Here is a 20,214-nt window from a genome sequence, read left to right as displayed (position 1 = left end):
AGGTGCTAAGCAGGTATGTGCCATGCTGGCACCCAAAGGTGACAGTCTGTCCCCACCAAATGGACAAAGGGGGCCTGTTCCCCTGCATCGCTTGGTGTTCCTGAGCATAGCCCCCAAACCGTGCAAACACAAGCTGCCCTCTCCCAGCACCATCCTTGCCCCTGCAAAATCATATCCGGAATATCAAAATCCTGTCCAAAGCCTCCAGCCTGTGTAGTGGACTCACCTGGACTTAACAATCTCTAAATCCTGTATTATAACCTGCAATTGAATAAAACTCACTGCTAGAAAAAAAAATAATAAAATAACAAGGTATGGAACAGCAGGAGTTAGATTTCCTCAACTCCAGGAGGTTGGTCAGAAAGCCCTCGTTAGCTCACATCACACCATTAATTAGCGGAAGAAGTCTCTGCCAAGGGCCTGTCCCAGACCTGTCTGTGGCCAGATTAGATCCATGAAAGGTGGATGCTCAGGGACAGGTGAGTGTTCAGCCAGGAGCAGGGCCTGCAGTGGGACACACAGGCAGGATTGGAGCAGGGATGGGGCTCATCTCTGCCAGCGTGCCCCAGCATCTGCCTTCTCCCTGCTTGCTCTAAAAAGTGATGCTGCAAAGGTTTGCTGCAAACCAGCGAGGCTGCGGTGGATGTGAGCCCACCAGAGCCATTCTGCCCAGTATCTCCGCTCCTGGCAGCACACTCAGCACAGCCACAGCCCATGGAGTTGGGCTGCTAACACCCAAACTGGGCTTTTGTTCCTAGATATTTCATCTTGGAGTCGAGTCCTGAGCAGCAAAGGGTCTCAGTGCATGGTCACTGGGTGGACCACCACAGCACAGCTACACCCAAAAGCCTAGGCACTACCAAGAGAGAGTGTGCTGGGAACGCAGGCACGAGTCCACGTCTACTCTTGTAATAGGATGAATAATTGGAGCTGAGATCTCTTAGTCCCTTCCCTGGGAATTTAGGCTTAATGGGCCAGAGTCAGTAACAGCACACGTCAAACTGCCGATTTGAACTCAGCCGCGGCTGCCTGGTTCAGGGCTGGGTTTGACCCATTATTCAAAGTTTTTCCCATGCTTACTGGAGAATATTCTGCTTTGTCCTCCAAGTGCAGGAGCAGAGGGGCAGTCGTACCTCCCGAAACATTGGTGGGTCTGGATGACCGCATCCATCCGGGGCGCGGGGCACAGAGGAGTTGTTAGCATCATCACCGCAGCTGCAAGTTGCTGCCACTCCCTCAATCCACCAGCAGCTTCTCTCAGGTCTTCAGTTTGCTCCAGGCAGATGGGAAACATCACCAGCAGCCGGATGAAGAGTTTAGAAACACTCATCTGAGCTACCATCGCCGATTCTGCCCAAAGCGAACGGAGGCACACAAACGGCACCAGCAGGACAGCATTGCGCTGCGGAGCTGGATCAGGCGTCCGCAGCTCACAGCCGAGGTCTCATGATGAAACACTCACACAGGAGAACACAGAGAGCCTCATCATCGCACACTCCACCACTGCTAGCAAGAGCAGAAAGGCTTTTCCTCCTCTTGCACCTCCCCATCAGAGCGTTTATCGTGGCTTTGCAAAAGGAAGGATACATATGGAAAAGGAGATGCTGCAGATCTTCCTCCTGGGCTTGAAGGTGAGAAGCAACAAGTGGCAGCACAGCGAGCAGGGTGCGTGTTTGAAAGCACTGCTTCAGACGCAGCCCAGAAAAGAGAATAAAGGAAGTTATCTAAACTCACCTGAGGAGCAGGAGAAAAAAAATGCACGAGTACAAGTCCCTCGAGGAGCTTTAAGGAGGAACAAAAGGGAAAATTACATTTGCAAGCAAGATGTGCCAGGAGAAACTCAGCTTGTCCTTCGCCAGTCTGCAAAACCCATGCTGATGGCTGTCTTTGAGAGTAGCTACAAAGCAGAGCTGGGACTGAGGGCTCGTTACCGCTGGCGTTTTGGTTTGGGCTACAGAGTATGGAACACACATAGCGTCGCCCTGATCTTATCCAGCTCCATCTCCAAGCAGCAAACAAAAGGAAGAAGACACAGCATACTTATCACAACACAGATTTAATTTCTTAGGCAGTTATAAAATTACAAAGAGCGATGGGCTAGCAGTGAAAGCCAGACACTTGGTGAGATGGAATGTTAGACAGATTTTTCCGCTTACCGACACACGTAACAACCAGAGTGAGTGAGCGCTGCAGGAGGCAGGTTTTTTTCCAGGTGATGAAGCAAATGCAAGAGCAAATAGATCCAAGTAGACAAAGGTTGAGTCGACAACCCCATAGAAACCCAGAACTACAGGTTCGGGAACAACTCACCACTCCTGAGAAACGAGTCGGACACATGAAAAGGCAGCGCAGGGAGAGGCAGCGTACAGATCGCTGCAGCCGCATGGTCAAAGCCACAGCACTGAGGCATCTGTAACGAGCACAACTGGAGCTATTTGCAAGCCAGAATAAAAACTTCTTGTCTGTTATTTTCAAGGCAGTGTAAGATGAGAGTTGCCAATTTGAAGTGTGTTAAAATCAAGGCATAGGATGGTTAGAAAAACAGGAATCTGCTGAATTCCTTTGGTTGTGCAACTGGAATCCGAGAGGATTTACAGTCAGAGCCTCACTTTCTTCATTGCAAACCTTTCACGGCGCAGCACAGATTCCAGGAAAACAAAGGCCTGCTCTGCACGTGTGGAGAAAATGCTCTGCCTTGCTCTCAGATGTTAACAGGTTAAATCAAGGTGACTGTTAGGCAGGACAGCTGGAGCACAGAACAAAACTTCCCAAACCTATGCAGGATTAATCCCCACCAAAGCTTTGGACAAAGACTCCTGCCACTCTGCAAACAGCAGCAGAGCATCTGCACACTCAAGTGGTACACTGAGCAGCTCGGCAACCTACAAGGAGAGAAATTCTACCGTCTGACTGCATGTTGCTTTGGGGCTAATGCCATGATTAGAGCCAAAGCAGCACAGCATGGGATGCAACAAAGAGCGCTCCACTGATCAGCTTCGCAGGGCTCTGCACTACCCTGCTCACAGAGCTGTCAGCTCTTCAGTTTGTTCCTCCTTTTTTACTATCACACATAGGTCGGATGCAAGTTTCCTCTGTACAGACACCTGGCACTGTATTAAGAGTGTTCTCAGGTATTTATTTGCATTCAGGCAGACTTGAAAACCTACTACCTCTACCCCCACTCTCTGCAGAAACAGGCCCAAGGAACTCGCTTCCGTAGGAGCTGAAGCAGCGAGGTGCATGCACGCGGCTGATCCCAGAGGGAGCACTTGCACAAACATCTCGCTGAACAGCGCCTCAGAAGAAGCAGCTTTCACTAACCTCCTGATGCTTTTTACTTCCTCCTTCCCTGCCAGGCCCAGCCTTTTAACTGCTAGATCCATATCATCACTTGTATTTTGGAAACAGTGACATCAGAAGAGTCCTGAGCAGATAAAAGCTTTCTGCCTCAGAACCAGAATACAAAGTAGGGTAAACAGACAGATGTCGAGACAGCAATGCAGTACGAACACTTACTAGCTATTTGCACATCCAGAGAAACAGCTCCTTCCCTGTGGCACTCACTGGGAACAGATCCCACTGTGACCTGAGTTTAGGATTCCAATTTAAGTGTTCCCCCCTCCCCAGCTTTGGTTGTTTCAGTTTTCTATCTCTGCCCGCAAGCCTCTATGACGTTAAAAAAGCTATCAACCAGTGCGCTCTGTACCTACAGACACAGTCACAGAACAAATACTGTCCTTCCAATGAAGGTCAGCCTAAAATGAGAGGGGCTGTATAGGTGTTCCCGTGTCCTATGACTGCAAGCCCATGGCCACAGCACAGGGCTAGAGCCTCCCAGGCTCACCCTGGGGACCCAGGGCTGCTAGACCATCAGAAGTGTTTACACACCACCCGATGCACAGAGCACAACAGTGCAATCACCTGCCCCATGCTCAGGTGAGGATACGGCTGCAAACAGCATTTCTGGGATGTTTAAGAAAAAAAAAAAATATACATCTTTGTGTCATTGGGATGAAACCCCAACCTGAAAAGCTTCTAACTTTGGTAGCATACCACACCGGGGTGGTTACTGAGGGCCCAAGGCCATCAGAGGAAATGGTATTAAGTCATATTCTATCTGGAAAAAAGTTTATATCATCATGCAATGAACTTAAACAACCGTCATCACTCTTAAACTCACTGTCAGTGGGGACCAGAAATGACCTGCTCCACACTCCTCGCTCCGTGCTGGTCACTAACCCCACAGTATGAAGACTTTTGCTCTCTAAAAAGATTTTCCCAATTACAAAAATACAAAAAAGATACTTTAACTGGCTTCTAGCTTCTACTTAAGAGTGAACCAAGCAGGGCATAGCGACTCAGTGTGTGCCTCAGGAGCAGGAGCATGCGACAGCCTATGTAAGACATAAGTACAGCGAGTATGGGATCCCCAACTCACCTGTGGAAAATAAGGTGTAAAAGTGAAGGAAGGGGCAACATTTGTACAATAAGTGTTCTCAATTTTTAGTAGTAAAGTCAGTAATTACATTAAGGGGTATACCTTTCTGTGTAACACAGCCTTTGTTACACTCAGGAATTGTAAAACCTGTGTGCTTGGCAGACCTTTGTTGTTTACGTGTGTTTACTGCTAACTCTACTTCTGGAGTCTGTGCCAAGCCTCCAAGTATGTTCTCAGGAATGTTACCAGCTTTAGGCTGGAAGGATCAGACATCTGACAGCTCCTGGGCGGTGCAGTTTGCCAGCAAAGCTCACTGAGCTTGTATTTACTTCAAGACTCGTATTTTACTCTGCAGCTATGAGCTCCACAGCAAAGCTGATAGCACTTGCAGTAAAAAAATAATTCCAGACTATGGAATCTAGTTGTCAGCCAGAGCTTAAAGTCAAGAGACTAAGCGAGATTTCAGCATGGCTCAGGGGTTTGCTCTCAATGGGCTGGGTTCCGGAGAGGACACCACAAGCCACTCCAGCCAATAGTCAAGGGTTTTCAGTGAATAAAGTAAGATGATCTTCCACGTACACAGACTAACAGTAGCCTCACTGACACCGGCAACTCTCCTGGCAGGGGCTACCACCATCTTCTGCACTTTTAGAGCAAGGGGAAGTCCACCTGCCCACACAGGGCTTGGGAGACAAAGACCACTGCCGGCTATTGCTTGAGAGCAGACTTGTTAACAGGACCAAATCCTAAAAGCACATCACTGTCCGGCTGTGGTAGGCAGTTCACATGTAGCTGGAGTACTCAGCTTCTCTCCTCCTCTCAAGATTTGCAGTTTACTTGTCTGTTGTTATTTTTATTCCTTTGCAAGCAGTCAGTAGACGGAAAGGAAGCAACCCACATTGCTACACAAAAGGCAAAGCAGGCTCGTTTTGGCAAAGGAAAGTAACACTCACCAGGTACTTTGCTAATTACTTGCTCACTAACTGTTAACCAAGACTGAAGAGAAGGCACATTACAACCCTAAAAATAGTCTGCAGCACTGCTCAGCCTTGGAAAGTCTGAGCCAGGGTCAGGGCAGTTAAAGAGTTATTCCAAAACTGCCAAAGAGACAACCAGTCCTCGGAGTGCGTCGCAAGAGGTACTCTGATGAAAGGGGAAATATATATTAAAAAAAGCACTGCTACCTAGCAGAAGAGAACCCAGAAGAAAATTAATCTTTCAAAGTCATTTATATTTACATCAGTATCTGGAAAAAAAAAAAGTCATGATCCTTCACTATCGGAGCAGTACACTCAGCCCCTGACGGAAGAGAAGCACGAACAGAGAGCTATGCTTTCCAGCTCAAAACCTTAAGGCAGTTTAAAGAGTGGGGCTGCCATACTCTACAGGGACTGCCATCCAGCCTGAGAGGATCATTGCTTTGGGCAATTCAAAAAAAGTATAAAAAAAAGGTTATTGCTACTCTGCCAAGGAAATAAGACAATCTATAGGAATGCGCTTTCTTTTTCTCCAAGTCTTCTCTAAAAAAAGAAAACCACAAGCTTACCAGCCACTATGGGCTATAGGCATCCAAGTACTAAACGTGTACAAACAAGAGTCTCTCGCAATTCCTCCTTCATTCTACCTTTCTTCCTGCAGCAATTCTTTTTCTTCCCTGTAAAGGCACTTTTTATATTCTATGTCCTCATGCAGGGAAACACTTCCAGTTTTCCATTCCAACAAACAGAACAGTCCCACAAATACACAACATTCAGAAGGAATTTTAATTAACAAAATGGTCCAGGAAAGGGGTGGGAAAACCCAAAAAAACAGGCCATTGCATTTGAAAGGTTGCATGTCAGTCACTAGGTATGCCTGCAAGCCCATGCACAGGAAACCATTTGGACCTTTGTCAGTGCAGAACTAGTCTCAGCTTCCAGAACCACTTCTCTACTCCTTCCTTATATATGCTAAATATTATATACATATGTAAAAAAAATACAAACTTGGGTTTGTTATAAAGTGGCTTCTCTCTCTCTCTCCCCCCCTATGCTTGCTTGGCACATGAATGCATGCAAAGCTAGTAGGCTCCGAGGGCTGCACAAACAGCAGGTTTTGGCAACAAAAAAAATAAACACAGCTAAAATAGATAAGCAAGATTAAAAGCCACTGAATTGAAAACCATATATTTTTCCAATTGTATAGAATTAGAACTACAGCTACGACTTAAAACTGTAAGAGTCTGTCATACTCTCTCCCAACTCATGTCAAAGTTCATAGCAGCATAACACGAGATTCCTCAAGAAACATCAAGCCAGTGTTCTCTGCTTCAGGAGTGAGTTCACAGGTCCGAGTTTAGTCTGTCCGAAGGATCATGGGAGGATGCTCACTGTCTTCATCCAATCTCAGTGAGTTGGTTTCATCTTCCAGGCAAACTCCACCCACGGCACCCAGGTCATCCGTATAGGCTGGAGAGAAAGGAACAAGTAGTTAGGGAATCAGGAGCACAAACTAAGGATCCAAAGTAAACGATTAGAGCTGAAGTACCAGACACTACACTTCAACAGTTTCACTGCCACCCCATGCTTGCTTTTATTATGACTGTGTTTCTCCAAGCCACAAGGAGTTTATGATCAAAACTGAACTACTCTATGTATGAGCAATGCATACTTGTGCTTTGGGCAGGCTAATGTTTTTCTCAATCTCCACCCAGCATTACAGCTGCAACTGTTACATATAACTGATATTACACATGCAGACTGTCCTTCCTTTGCAGTTGAGGCACTGACATGAGTGCCATACAAAGACAGTAGTGACCCGAGTGCCATACAAAGATGGTAGAAGCTCCACTCTGACAGCTGCAGCATTAACCAATTTCTCATTGTCTCAATTTAACAGAGCAGTAAATCAGGCTAAAAGGTCACTGTTCCCATAAAGGAACTGTAGGAGCACATATCAACCTTGTTAAAAAAACAGTGGGGGACTATAACTCAGATGCTCTGCATGAGGCGTGGATGCAGAACTCCTGTATGAAATAATGGTGCTAGGGCATCTCAAGAACCACTTGGCAAGTACTGCAACTATCACTACAGTAATCAACCACAATTCAAGACAAAGTTCTACTCAGGAAGCAGCAAAGATGAGCAATCTATCTATAGGAGGCTACTGCACATCACAAGTGCTCTTTTCCTACTGCTCACCAATGCTCCACATCACACCCGCAGTTATGAAAAGCCCAGCGTTGAAGGAGACGAGCTCAGGCAGCCATCTAGAATGAAGCAATATGCAGAGGTGCTCTCTGCCCCATTTCCAGCCTTCTCCTTACCATGCCTTGTGGGTGAGGAAGGCACATATGTACCTTTAGTCACAGCGGCACTGTACGTCTGCGCTACCAACGGCCGGTCGTGGGATGCAGACTCTAGAATTTCATTGGCTGGCTCCATACTGCCATCGAGCCTACGAAGCAGAGAGAGGTTAGCTGGGGAGGTGATCTACCTGGACATAACGCTGCTTTAGTTGACAGCTACAGAAGAGTATCTCATTAGATGTGCAAGAATAATAAACATACACAATGCAACTGGAGAAACTTGGTCCCTCCATTCCAGAGGACTGTCAAGAAAGCATCTGACAACACTTCATATTTAACACCAAAGACACATCAGCGACATGTTTGCCTCTGACATGGCATCAGAAACTAAATCCTAGTAGCTGATGCTATGAAACAAGACTCAAAGAAAGAATGCAACCACTCCCATCAGCAATATTACAGATTGTCTCTTGAGCTCTGTCCACAACAGAAGTGGCTGCTTCATACACATATACAAGAAAACCTTCTAGTGGAGGTACTGCAGCATTTCAGAGATTAAGAACTTCCTCTGAGACTTCATCTACAAGTGAAACCAGAGGTCATACCTTAAAATGTTCTGATAAAGGTATGATTTTTGACCAGTATTATAGATTGACCAAAGCTGCAAACCTGAATTATCATTGTGAGTTATTTGCTTTAATTCTATGATTGATGATAATAGATAGTAATCAGACTACATTACTCTAGCTTTTTCTGCCAAACCTTACTAAAAAATAACAACAGCTTGCCATATATTCCTTGAGTGTTCTGCAGTACTGCTACAGAACATTAGTTGTCTGGCCTATATGCAAGAAAAGTCAATAAGGACACCGGTAGAGAGAGAATACAGAAAATTTCATAGGCCAGATTCTCCTCTGTGAAGTCAGAGTAACATCTCTTTCTCATCTCTGTAACCACTTCATTTATTGATGAAGAGGATGGTGTCACACATTTCAAGTTCTTGCTTAAGTAACTCAACTCAGACTGCCAAGTAAGAGGAAACAGGATCACACAGCTAACAGCGATTGATCCTTGACTGCAGCCGAACAGTGTTAAGTTTCTGCTGCTAAAGCAGCGCTTAGCGTAGTAGATACTAGGAAGGAAGGCACAGGGGGATTCTGAAGTTACTCGTATCAGAGGTCTGGAAAAAGATTAAAGAAATGAGCTGTTCTAAGTTAGACTTCTACAGAACAAAACCAAGTTTAAGAACAAACTGGATTTAGTGAAAAAATAAAATACAACAGTTCTCAGCTAGTATGGACTTACTTGTGCTGCTTCATTAGTGTGCACTCTCCTCCTTCCTGGGGGTCTAGGTTGTACATGTAGAGATATCCATCAGCAGCTCCCACCAACAAACGGGGTATTTTCTGGATTCTATAAAGTTTTAGAGGAGAGCAACAGATTAATGAGAACTTAAGTTTTGTATCAGCACATTGCCCTCCCCTCCCATGATTTTAAGCCATTATTTTCTACACTCTTGCTTCTAGACAGGGAACATTGTTACCATTTAGACAGAGCACCTAGGAAAGAACTATGCGTAAAAATATTAAGGCATAACCACATTTTGGGGCTAATGGAATGCCACAGGAATCAAGCAACTTAGATATAACCCTGTAAAAGAGATTCAGAAGTTACCATCCTGTTATCAAGCTTCGCGCAACTCCAGAGACAAATATCCTAACAGGAAGCGTTTACTGATTTCAGAAATGTTACAAGGCTTAATTATTGCTTAAAGGGTGCTTTGAGATCAGAGAAGTGAGAGTACAGACATGAAGTCAATTTAGCATAAAAACTATAAAACCCTCACAAAATAAGTTTACTACTGCTCAGCTTATTGCTTTGGTAGCTGTGCCAAAACGGGACCTGCCTTTGGTGAAGACAGAATAAAGATTAGGCTTAGTTGTCAAAATTAACTTTAATGAATGCTATGCTGTTTTACAAGTAAGAATAATACGAACTTGCTTTCAAAGACTTCTTTAATGGTTACTCTGGATTGGCTAGATTTGCAATTCCCTAACACAACATACAGTATCACTCCCTGTAGCACTAATGGAAGCAAACGCCATAAGCCTGCGGGTCTGTTCTCAACATTCGTCTTTCAAAAATTAAAAGACATCTTTAAATCTTCTCATCTAAATATTATGCCTTTCCCTCTTCCCCTCACAGGACTGTAAGGTGTTAGCTGTAACACATTTCTCTTCAACTGGAAGAGGCTTTGAAATGATTAGAGGTGATCCATTGCCCTGTGTACCACCCACTCTGCAGGAGAGAAGGTTCTGTTCTACAGTGTCAGCCTCTCCACAGCCCAATGTGGCAATCCAGTGGCTGATGAATGCAGGCTCAATTTCTTTACTCACGTGGCAAGTGCACAGATGTTTTTGTGCCCACAGAACGGCAGGCGGACTGTAGCAAAGGCTCTACCCTGGTTGAACATTTCTGTTACTTGAGAGGGTAGATAGCTTGTTGAGGCCATCAGCACTTTTCCAAAGTATCCTGTCCAGGTTGTAGGCTCTTCCTGAGGTCTACAAGTCAGAAGAACAGAAGTGATCAGCTTTGCCTTTCCATTAGAGAGAAAAGTGTGCAACCACTTGGAAGCATCTTTTTATTTTTTTAAAGACAATAAGCAGCTGTTTTTTCTCTTTAGAAATAACTAACACTCTTGAGAGTTCTAATGCACTGCATTTATGCTACAGGATACAATGTGTCCTAAAATACCCTCAGCCTGTTATTTAAGCATGTTCGATTGTAAACTGATACTTCTGCTTATAAAACTGCATTTTGTAAGGTTCATTATACACGAGAAAGATCTACTGGAAAAGCACTACACTTCAAGATTTTATTCACCTGTTTATCACTAAGCAAATAATTGTTTCCAACAACTTCCACAGAAATATAAGACTGTCCTCTCAAACAATAAATAGGAACATTTTACAACTTGGTGCCTTTCAAAGCCCTAGGGGCAGCTGGAAGGCATTGTCGAGTATCTCTTCCATATGGATGTCAGAGGTGAAACACAAGTGTAACTGAAGATGTTAGAACCGCTCCACATTCCTCTGCCAAGGATGGCCGATTTCTTTGGCAGAAACCTTTCCTGTTCATTGGGAGAACAGTACACAGCTGAGCTACAGCTGCTGCTTCATAAGTGACTTCTTATGCCCTTTACAGAAGTGTTCAAAAGAAGTCTGTCCACACTTGGAGAACTCATCCTGTTGAGTATAATCAACTTTAAAGCCTTTTCCTTGAAAAATCTAAGGCACCTCTGAAACTTACTTTTCTTTCACAGTCTCAAGTTTGAAGATATGCACCGTCTCTGTGTTACTGGATGCAGACAGAAACATGCCATCCATGCTGAAAGCCAATGAACAGATGCTCACACACCTAGGGGGGGAAAAAAAGGAAAGGAAAAAGAATGAAGCATTATTTTTGACATTCTAGTACTGCATCAATTGGTGTAAGAAGAGAGGTAGTGTTAACTAACTCATGGGAATCGCCTTAAATGAGAATATTACTTCTCCACTTTGGTAGGTAAGAGTCTTTCTGCACATTCACCACTAAGGAGCTCCATAATGTTCACATGAGCTGTTGTGTGAGAGCTGAGAGGAACTGTGGCTGCACAGCAGACTCACCTGCTCTTCTTCTCCTGTCATCGACTGGAGGGGACTCACAATTAAGGCAAAGTACTTGGCTTAATTAATAATTAAGCAGATATCTCAGTCACCACTGCTTCCCAAATAAGAAAAAAGAACATGTCCATAATGAGTGTTCTGAATTCTCCGATACCTTCTTAAAGCACTTCAAGAGCGAGATCCCCATTAACGATGTTCACCACTGACGTATAGCAGATATGGGGGCCAAATAGTAACACTCTGAACTCAGCCTTACCTCCGTATGCAGTACAGTAGAACCACAGAGTTACTACTACCACAAATCCTAGTACCATTTCATAATGGCTATCAATGATCACAGTACTAGAAGGGTTTAGAAGAGAGCGAGAAAATTAGATGTACCTCCTCCAACTGCCATAAGAATACAACGTATCTGACAAAAGGTGACCCACAGAACAAGTTCCCTCACCAGCAAATTTTTAAAAAGGCAAGAGGGAGTACAATTCTGACAGGATTGATTTGTAGAATAATCAAGTCCAAAGGAGTGAAATTGGAAGACATTCAAGCTGAAATTGCTATAAATGTAAAGGCAGGCATAAATGATGATGAAAATAAGCAAAAACCAGGATGCCAGCTCAATTGCAGAACATACTGGAGATAAGGAATGAGCTTCAGATAATTAGCCCAGTTGAACTTTACCTCTTCACTCCCCTTCGGAATTCAAAGAGTTTCTGTCCCTCTGGAATGGAAAACACTCTTATTACTGTCCCCTGCAAAGAAAAAAAAATAATTTTTCACTTCAAGTTCGTTCATTGTGTATTAGCTGTAGTGAGCTGAGTACAACTACAAGCAGCAAATCATTTTGCTGTTAACTTATTGCTGTTGATGCACACCACATACTAGCACGGAATACTTATGGAGCTTGTTTGTAGGATATGTTTGAAGAGTAGAGAAACAACAAGAGGTGGGAACTGCTCATGGAGAGAAGCATCAAGAACAGCCCTTCTTATCATATTTGATCATGACAATGACCACACCAGACAAGTACAGTCATCTGGATGTCTTTGTGCCTTTATCAGATGCAATCAGTTACACCTTTATATTCTAAGCCTATTACTCAAAGAGCAGAAGGCTTCAGACTTTCTAATTTCTTTATATTCTAAGCCTATTACTCAAAGAGCAGAAGGCTTCAGACTTTCTGATTTATACAATTTAGACAGATCATTTGTCATCATGTGCCAAAGACTGGTCAAGACACTTCCCTCTATTCTGACTTTAAGGGCCTTGTCTTCATCAGGAAGACAGCACCAAAACAAGACACCTAATTTCTAGTAAGCATCCTGCGCTAAAGGGAGAAACACTTTACGAGCATTGCCCTGATTACAGCCAGATTAAAATATGTTTATTTAAATAACCTTATTATCCATTATTTCACAGCATGGAAACTGTGTCAAATATCATTAACAGTCCTTAACTTAGATTTGCCATTATAACGGTAGGCCTTCTTTTTTGGCACTCGCACATGGAATTGTGCATGATTAAACTTAAGATGCTTAGAAACTAACTGAGTTTTTGTTACTGTTGTCAAGTCAATAAAAAGCCACCTTACCTTTTCTGATGCAGTGGCAAGTTTAGTACCACTTGCGTCAAATGCCAAAGCAGCCAAGGGACCATCATGAGCTGGGATCATATTAGCAGCTCTCTGCAGGAGCGAATCAATAAAATACAACCTTAATACAGTACAGGTTAAAAGTTACATGTTTGCAGCTTAAGGCCGCATATTTAAGACCATTCAAGGCAAATATATGTCTTACTTTAACAAACAACAGCTTCAGTATTTGTTTCAGTAACTGCTAAGTAGATAAAACTGTAAATGAAGCATGTGCATAGAGAGTACAAGTAGCAGAAGGATACTTAAAAGATAATTCAAACAGAAATTACTTTACTTTGCTCCACCCATTTGCCCAAATATACACATCAAATCTAATATTAGTGTCTGTATTTTCTTTGCTGATGTTCTGTGAAGCCTAGCTATAAGAGATACTGCGAACTGATGTAGAGGAACCCGAGTGTCCAGTAATTCGTCTCTGAGCAAGTTAAGTCATTTCCAAAAACTGCCTCTTTAGAAGTGGAAATAGCATTCAGAAAGATCCTTACCAGATTGATGGTGTCAAAGACTTGTACTTCTCCAATCGTTGCACTTCCTGGGTAGGCCAGGTAGCAGTTATCATTGTTTATTGATAAAGCACATAACCCTAGAAGGGATGCAGAAACAGAAAGAGGCAAATTCCAAAACTTACAAAGTAAAACTTTCTGATGCCATTTGAATATTACAAAGATAACTCAAGCTACCCTCACAAGGTAGCAACAGAAACAGAACTAGGATGAGTAATCTCAGAGTCAACCTGCAACATACTCAACTACTCAACATAAGTTAAATACAAAGTAGAAAAGGAAGAATACCAATAGAGCTACAACAACCAATTAAGCAGCATGATCTCCCACGTCTGCCATGACTCCTAAAGCATTAAGGCTTTAACTATGCAAAGTGCTGGCAAAATTCAATTTGTATCTCTACTACTTTCTAACATTTCAACATATCCACTCTAGGAGACTAAAATAGTGGGAAGATGCAGTTTAAGGCAGAGTCTGCTATTTGTTCTCAAAAACCTCACCTGGATTAAATAGGAAGGCTTTAAGACAATACTCATGTATTTGATTGTTACTTTTATTTGAAAGTGGAATTAACAATGCTGCAGTTCCCCGTAAGAAATGTCATACGTTGTCACAGAATGCACTTTTCAGAGTTATGTCAGCTCCTGACAACATCCTTACCTGCAGGATTGGGAGGTGTCTCCCTGATTGTATGTAATACCTTCATGTCTCGTATGTTGTGTATATACAGAGACTCTTCCAGACATACTATCAGCCTCTAGACAACAGGAAAGAAGACAAAATGTTGATATCAAACTGGAGTTTACATTAATTTATCAATCCTAAAAAAATTGTATTCAAAAATGCAGCAGCTACCTTCCAATAGAGAAAAGGTTGTACCCACCTGATGGGAAGAAATAAGAGTCTGACAGAAGATACACAAGATACACCTCTTGACAAGGCTTCAACAGCGCAATACTACACTCGGTCCCTTGAACTGACACTTCTCTCAACCACGCTAGTGCAAATTGATTTAAATGAAAATGATTTACATTACTAGTTTAAGTCAGCAAGCCAGAAACCTTCATTTAAAGCTATTTAATTCTTATTCTGTACCTGCCCTTCTGTATTTCCCCCCCTAAAGAGGCCCATTCCCACGTGAAAATAATTTTCTGCTTCAGCTAATCAGCAAAAACATACAAGACTTTAACCACTTACAGACCCTATTACTTACTCATTATCATTTGTGAGGGGCTTTTTTTTAAAGCTTTAAGTTCAACATCTCATTTACACTTTTGTAGACTACATCTGGATGACTAACAAGATGTTACTCATTTAATGCTACCTCGTTACGCCAGAAATCAAATTAGCCACTGTTTCCCGTATGATAGGAGTCCCATCTTCCCACACCTGATTTTTGAGGGTGGGGATGGACACTAAGATTCTTCTTCTCCAGATGCCATTCTCTCTACTTTGAATGAACTTATTGAAGACTGAGAAGTCTTGCAGAAGAGCCTACTAATGATTTAATAATACAACAAACTATGGTTCCTGGTACTTAACTCAAAAATTTCACCAGTTCAGTAATTTTTTTTTTTAAAACAATTCGGCAAACTGTATTTAAAAACATAACAAGTGAATAGATAACAACTTTAAGTTTAGGCCTGAACAGGAATTGTCAGTTTCACGCACTTTCACATTTAGGATCACAGGACAAGTCAGGCTAGGAGGGACGTCAGGAGGTCTCTGGTTCAACCTCCCACTCAAAGCACACCCAGTTTACTCAGGGCATTTTCTTAAGTAAATACATAAACATAGGACCAAAAATACTTAACCAAATATGAGTACTGAGGTGCCATACAGAAGCTACAGTTGGGAAAGTACAAGTTAATTTAAAATAGCAATTCCATCACCAAAGGAAGGGACATCAATCAGCAGAGGAAGTGCCAGAGTAAAATCCACAACCCCTTCCCCTGTTTCCACCCAGTCCAAATTACTACTCACCTGTCTATTGAGTTTGACAGCCAAGATGGTGTTGGAGTAACTGTAGTTGCAAATCTCTGTCCCCTTCTTAAAGTGACAAACTTTCAGCTTGCGTGGAGCTTTAAGGCTAACTATGGCCACCAGACTACTGGAGAAGAGCCTCTCCACAATGCACACATCTTCTGTGTCAGCTGAGGAATCACAATGAAGGAAAAATAGATTTCAGGGAAGAAGAACGATGCATATCATCAGGAAATACTGGCTAAGAAAATACAGTCTAACACCACAAGCATTCTGCCACAACAGCTCAGAGTCAAGGTGGGATACAGGACAGGTTTTAAAGCAGAAAATCTACACAGCAATGGCTATTTACAAAAATTTCCTGCCTCTCCCAAGGTGTCATTCAAGTTTACACTTCAGAACAGAGCATCCACTCCCCCTGCCCAAGATCCAACACAGAAAAATTCCCAAACACACAAAAAACAGTAAACTGTCAAATTCCAGAATCTTACACTCTTCTCTTATTTCTGCAGAAATCTAGGAAAGCACAGGGTCTGTGGTTTGTTTTTTGTGTGTGTGTGTTTTGTTCTGTTTTTAGAACTATACTATGCATGGAAGGGTTTTTGATAACCAAAAATCCTGGAGTTTCTGCACACCTCTCCATGAAGAAAGAAATGTTATTGTACTCAAAGAAGCTGGTAAACTCAGTTGTTATAAGACTGACACTGAGCAGTATTTTTCACACTTACCATCCTTCACCTGACAGTCCCTAAAAACAATTTGTACAGGAGTCACTGAACCCAGCATGTACATGCAGCCATAAAACAGTGTTACTTTTGTCACACATTCTACTACGGAAGCACTGGAGACAAAGGAGGAACACAAGTCACCATTCAATATGTAGGGAAGACAGCAGGAGAGTCCAGGATCTCAGGCAAAGCAGCACTTTCAGAGCATTTGATTATAGTAGAGTACTGGCCCAGGCTGGTAGGAGTCTGAGTCCCACCACCAGTTACCCTGGCATGTGTGCTTCCCCTGCCCAGCCCCTGAAGCTCCCCTCCAAAAGCCCCAGACACATACTTGACATAGTTTTCACAGTAGGAGAAAGTTTTACTCCTCTCTGTGGCATTCCCACAGCTATGGGCTACATTTGCCCTTCCACTACAGAACTGGATCTTTAGCCTTGATCCATCAAAACAACCAAACTTTTCAGAAGTCAGTATCTGGATTAGCTCAATGTTTAACACATTCCAAACTGTGAAACTGCCAGTGAAAGAAGAAAAAAAAAAAAAAAAAAGGCGCTTATTTCTGAAGGCTTCTATTTTGGCCAAGACACACATGAAATAATTGGCACTGTTCTCATCAGTGACGACAGAGATTCCCCCCAAAAAGTTCTGTCCAATATTCTCAGCATATGACCATGCCACCACTGTGTGACATGTCTGCTTTGAAAGGGCTTTTTCTGGGCAGTTATTTCAAGAAAAAGAACAGAAAATATTTAATGCTCTACATTCTTTTGAGAGAGAAATAGCCTCCTTGGGAAAGAGGAGCAGGTTCATACTAAGCATTTTCAGTATTCAATGCAACATAATTGACTTTTATCCATATCTCGTATTTAATATGGTGCTTTTCCAGAGAACACAAAACAGCTCACACAGGCTTTGAAAATTCAATTTCCTCACTTTTGCAACAGGGATAATGCAATCTAGAAATGACTTTGTTTACAAGGAATTGTTCCCTGTTTTCCTGATGCCACACACAACACATGAAAAAGAAGTACAAAAATCTGCTTCAATAAATTTATGCATAGAATTTCAAACACAGAGGTCCATGTTCCTTGAATCAGACTTGTAACAGAAAAGATTCTCAAATACCTCACAGTACAGGTTATCAGCTTTCTATCTAAGCCTGGAGTCCTTCAAAATGATGGCATCCTTTTACAAGAGTCAGAAGACCAGTACACAGAAACCCAAAAATCACAGTCTGACTGCTCCCTACTGCTGGGTGAGCACAGCTTCTTTCCCCATTCAGGGGCAACTGTGTGAAGACAGAGCTTCTGGGATTCAGTTCATGAGAACTGCTATTTCAGAGAAGGAACAGCAGCAGAGATTCAGAAGGGAAAAGGTGCTGTCCTGAGCTGTACTGATGTGAAGTGTAGGCAGCAGGGAAGAGCGCTATCAAGAACTAAGCAGTCACAGACAAAAGAAAAAACTTTCAACAAGGAAAGGCTTAAAAGGTATAGACAATCCTTCCCTCTCACCATAAAGAGACTTACTACAATACAGACAGTTACCTTTAGAGAAAGGCTTTGTGATGGGCTTTTAACTAAATTCACTTGAAAAATACAGGATGCACCTCTGTTCCTTTGTCTTCCCCTAACAGGAAGAAGTGATAAAATCTCTTCACAGCTGCCAAGTCATGTATGCTTCCGAATTACCCGTTTGTTTAGAATCACTAGTTTAGTCCTATAGCAATGATGTTAATGAGGTATTTCTTCCTATTTGTATTTTCTCTTTTACACTACACGAGCGAGCATTACCAGAAACTCAGATTCAAAATACTCTAAGAACAAAAAGAACAACTGCAAAATGATTTAAGCATCAGCAGTGAGGGGAGAACAAGCAAATACATAACAAGATTTCAGTTTCATAAATACAAGCATGCAGCATCACAGACAAGCTGGTTAGAACCAGCTAGATTATGATCAGCTCTGCTTTATTCCATTTTTAATCCAAGAACATGAAGCATGGTATAAGCATTCATTAAGCCTCAAAGCACCCTCCAATCTAACAATTATTTTTACAGGGGGATCAACTGAGCAGGGAGTTAGGCGATTTGTACAGAGTCACAGTAGAAGTTAGTGATGGGAGCAAAGAAACCTCCCATTCTTTTCCAGTTGTACTCTCAAAAACAAGACAGCTGGGGCATATCCTGTAGCTTACTTTAGACACCTACACAAGAACTGGCAGATCAATCTTACTGAAGAGAGGGAGGAGTCCTTAAGGACCTTAAGCACTCACTCAAAACAACACAAAGTCTTTAGACCCACTTAAACTAATTCAGGCATGTGTCTGGGAGACCAAGATACTTCTCCTTGCGGAAAGGAGGTGGCCAACACACAGGAAGCTCTCCACCCCCCGTATCAAGTTTTCAACAGGCATGGTTTGCAAGCCCAAGACTGAAAAATATTTAACTGTGTACAAAAAATAAAGATCTCAAATATTTAGGTCTGCTGCAGACGTTGCCTTCCCTATGAGCAGAGGTCAAGACAGGCTGGCTTACACAGGTCAAGCCATCAAATTTTCTACTAAATGTTACCTCACGTTCTGTGCTCTGTATTCATGGGAGAAAACTGACAACATCAAAGAGGTTAAGCCAATACACGCATCCCAGAACAGTTTGAAGACAAGACTGGAATCAGGAGGTCTACATCTAATCCCAGCTGCTTTTATCAACTTATTGCAAGATTTTGAGCAAGGCACTTGATCCAATCTGTACTTTTTCTTTCAAGGACTTCCTAGAAAAAGCAGTCCTGCAAAGTTCAGTTCAGTCTCTCTCAGTATATTTATTCAGTGTCTTGTGTAACAGGAGTCATCTTCACCGAGCCTCCTGGGGTGATATCAGGCCAGATACTGCAAGTGCCGAACATACTACAGAGGTCAGGTACCTAAACTCAATGGCATAAAATGGAATTCAAGCCACCCATTAACCAGTACAACCAGACCATGACTCAAACGCAGGCAGATGGAGCTGCAACACAATTTAACCTGGCCACAGGTGCCTAATTTGAACCTCACAATTGCTTCTCTCCATTGCCTGTATATGGAACAGGCTGTCACCACAGGTAACAGGTGATCTGAATCACACACTATTTTCAAACTTAAGATGCCACAGGGTCAGGTCACTTAGGGAATGGAGTCTGAAGACAACTCTGCTGTGTAGCATGAAACACCTGGATCCTACTATAAATGCTGACATCACAGCTATTGGTACCATCTGTTCACATGGAGTTCATAAGAAAGCAAGGATCCTCACGCATAGCATTCATAGTTTCCTTATTAACACCTCAAAAAAGGGAAGTCAATGAACTGCTGGCAAAACAGGGGATACCGCTTCTCCCCCAAGCCTCCCTCCCTTTCATCTGATATCCTCCTGAACTGTGATCAGTATTGAGAAGTTATGGGAATCCAGATTATTTACTCTTGAAAGACTAAACCTGCACTTATGTTAAAAAGCATTTTTCTAACAGCAAATATTAAGATTAAAGAAAAAATAAAGCAAGGCTTTGTTTTTTCATTTGATAATGGTATATTGGAAACAGGTCTTCCCAAATTAAGCCAACTGAGGCAATAAAAAAAAAAAAAGAAAAAAGAAGATACTCACTGCATTCATAGATCTGCTCTAATTTGTCCACAGAAGAAAGAGAGAAGAATTTGTAGCCTGATTTACTGCCAACTGCAAGGGACCTGAAAAAGAAACAAGCCAGTCAGGAACATAAACTAAATCAGCTGTGAATTACCCTTAGACAGATTCTTACCCCATTCTAAAACTCCAGTTGGGTTAGCTCAGCAAGAAAAGTGATAAAAAGCTTGACTGAAAAAAGCCAGGACAGACACAAATAGCTTCCACAACTCTGACAAGGCCAAAGAGCTTCAGAACTGGAGGTGTGGAATCTTGCTTCACATTTTGGGAAATTAGAGTTCACAGCT

At 42.6% G+C, this 20,214-nt stretch overlaps 1 protein-coding gene across 1 annotated transcript; it reads right to left on the bottom strand.

Annotated features, from left to right (window-relative positions):
* Positions 1-6,178: 6,178 nt before the first annotated feature.
* Positions 6,179-19,971, bottom strand: WIPI2 (WD repeat domain, phosphoinositide interacting 2; the record flags this gene model as incomplete). Its single annotated transcript, XM_010084051.1, has 11 exons — positions 6,179-6,885; positions 7,776-7,873; positions 9,030-9,137; positions 10,121-10,285; positions 11,034-11,141; positions 12,068-12,138; positions 12,978-13,070; positions 13,526-13,623; positions 14,204-14,300; positions 15,527-15,696; positions 19,889-19,971. Coding segments are annotated over 11 exons (1,204 nt in total), but the record flags the coding sequence as incomplete, so codon positions are not given.
* Positions 19,972-20,214: the final 243 nt, after the last annotated feature.

This window comes from Pterocles gutturalis, unplaced genomic scaffold (assembly GCF_000699245.1).
Source record: "Pterocles gutturalis isolate BGI_N339 unplaced genomic scaffold, ASM69924v1 scaffold23390, whole genome shotgun sequence".
NCBI classification, from domain to species: domain Eukaryota; kingdom Metazoa; phylum Chordata; class Aves; order Pterocliformes; family Pteroclidae; genus Pterocles; species Pterocles gutturalis.
The sequence above is the reverse complement of the archived record's forward strand: the minus strand, read 5'-3'. Positions and strand labels throughout refer to the sequence as shown.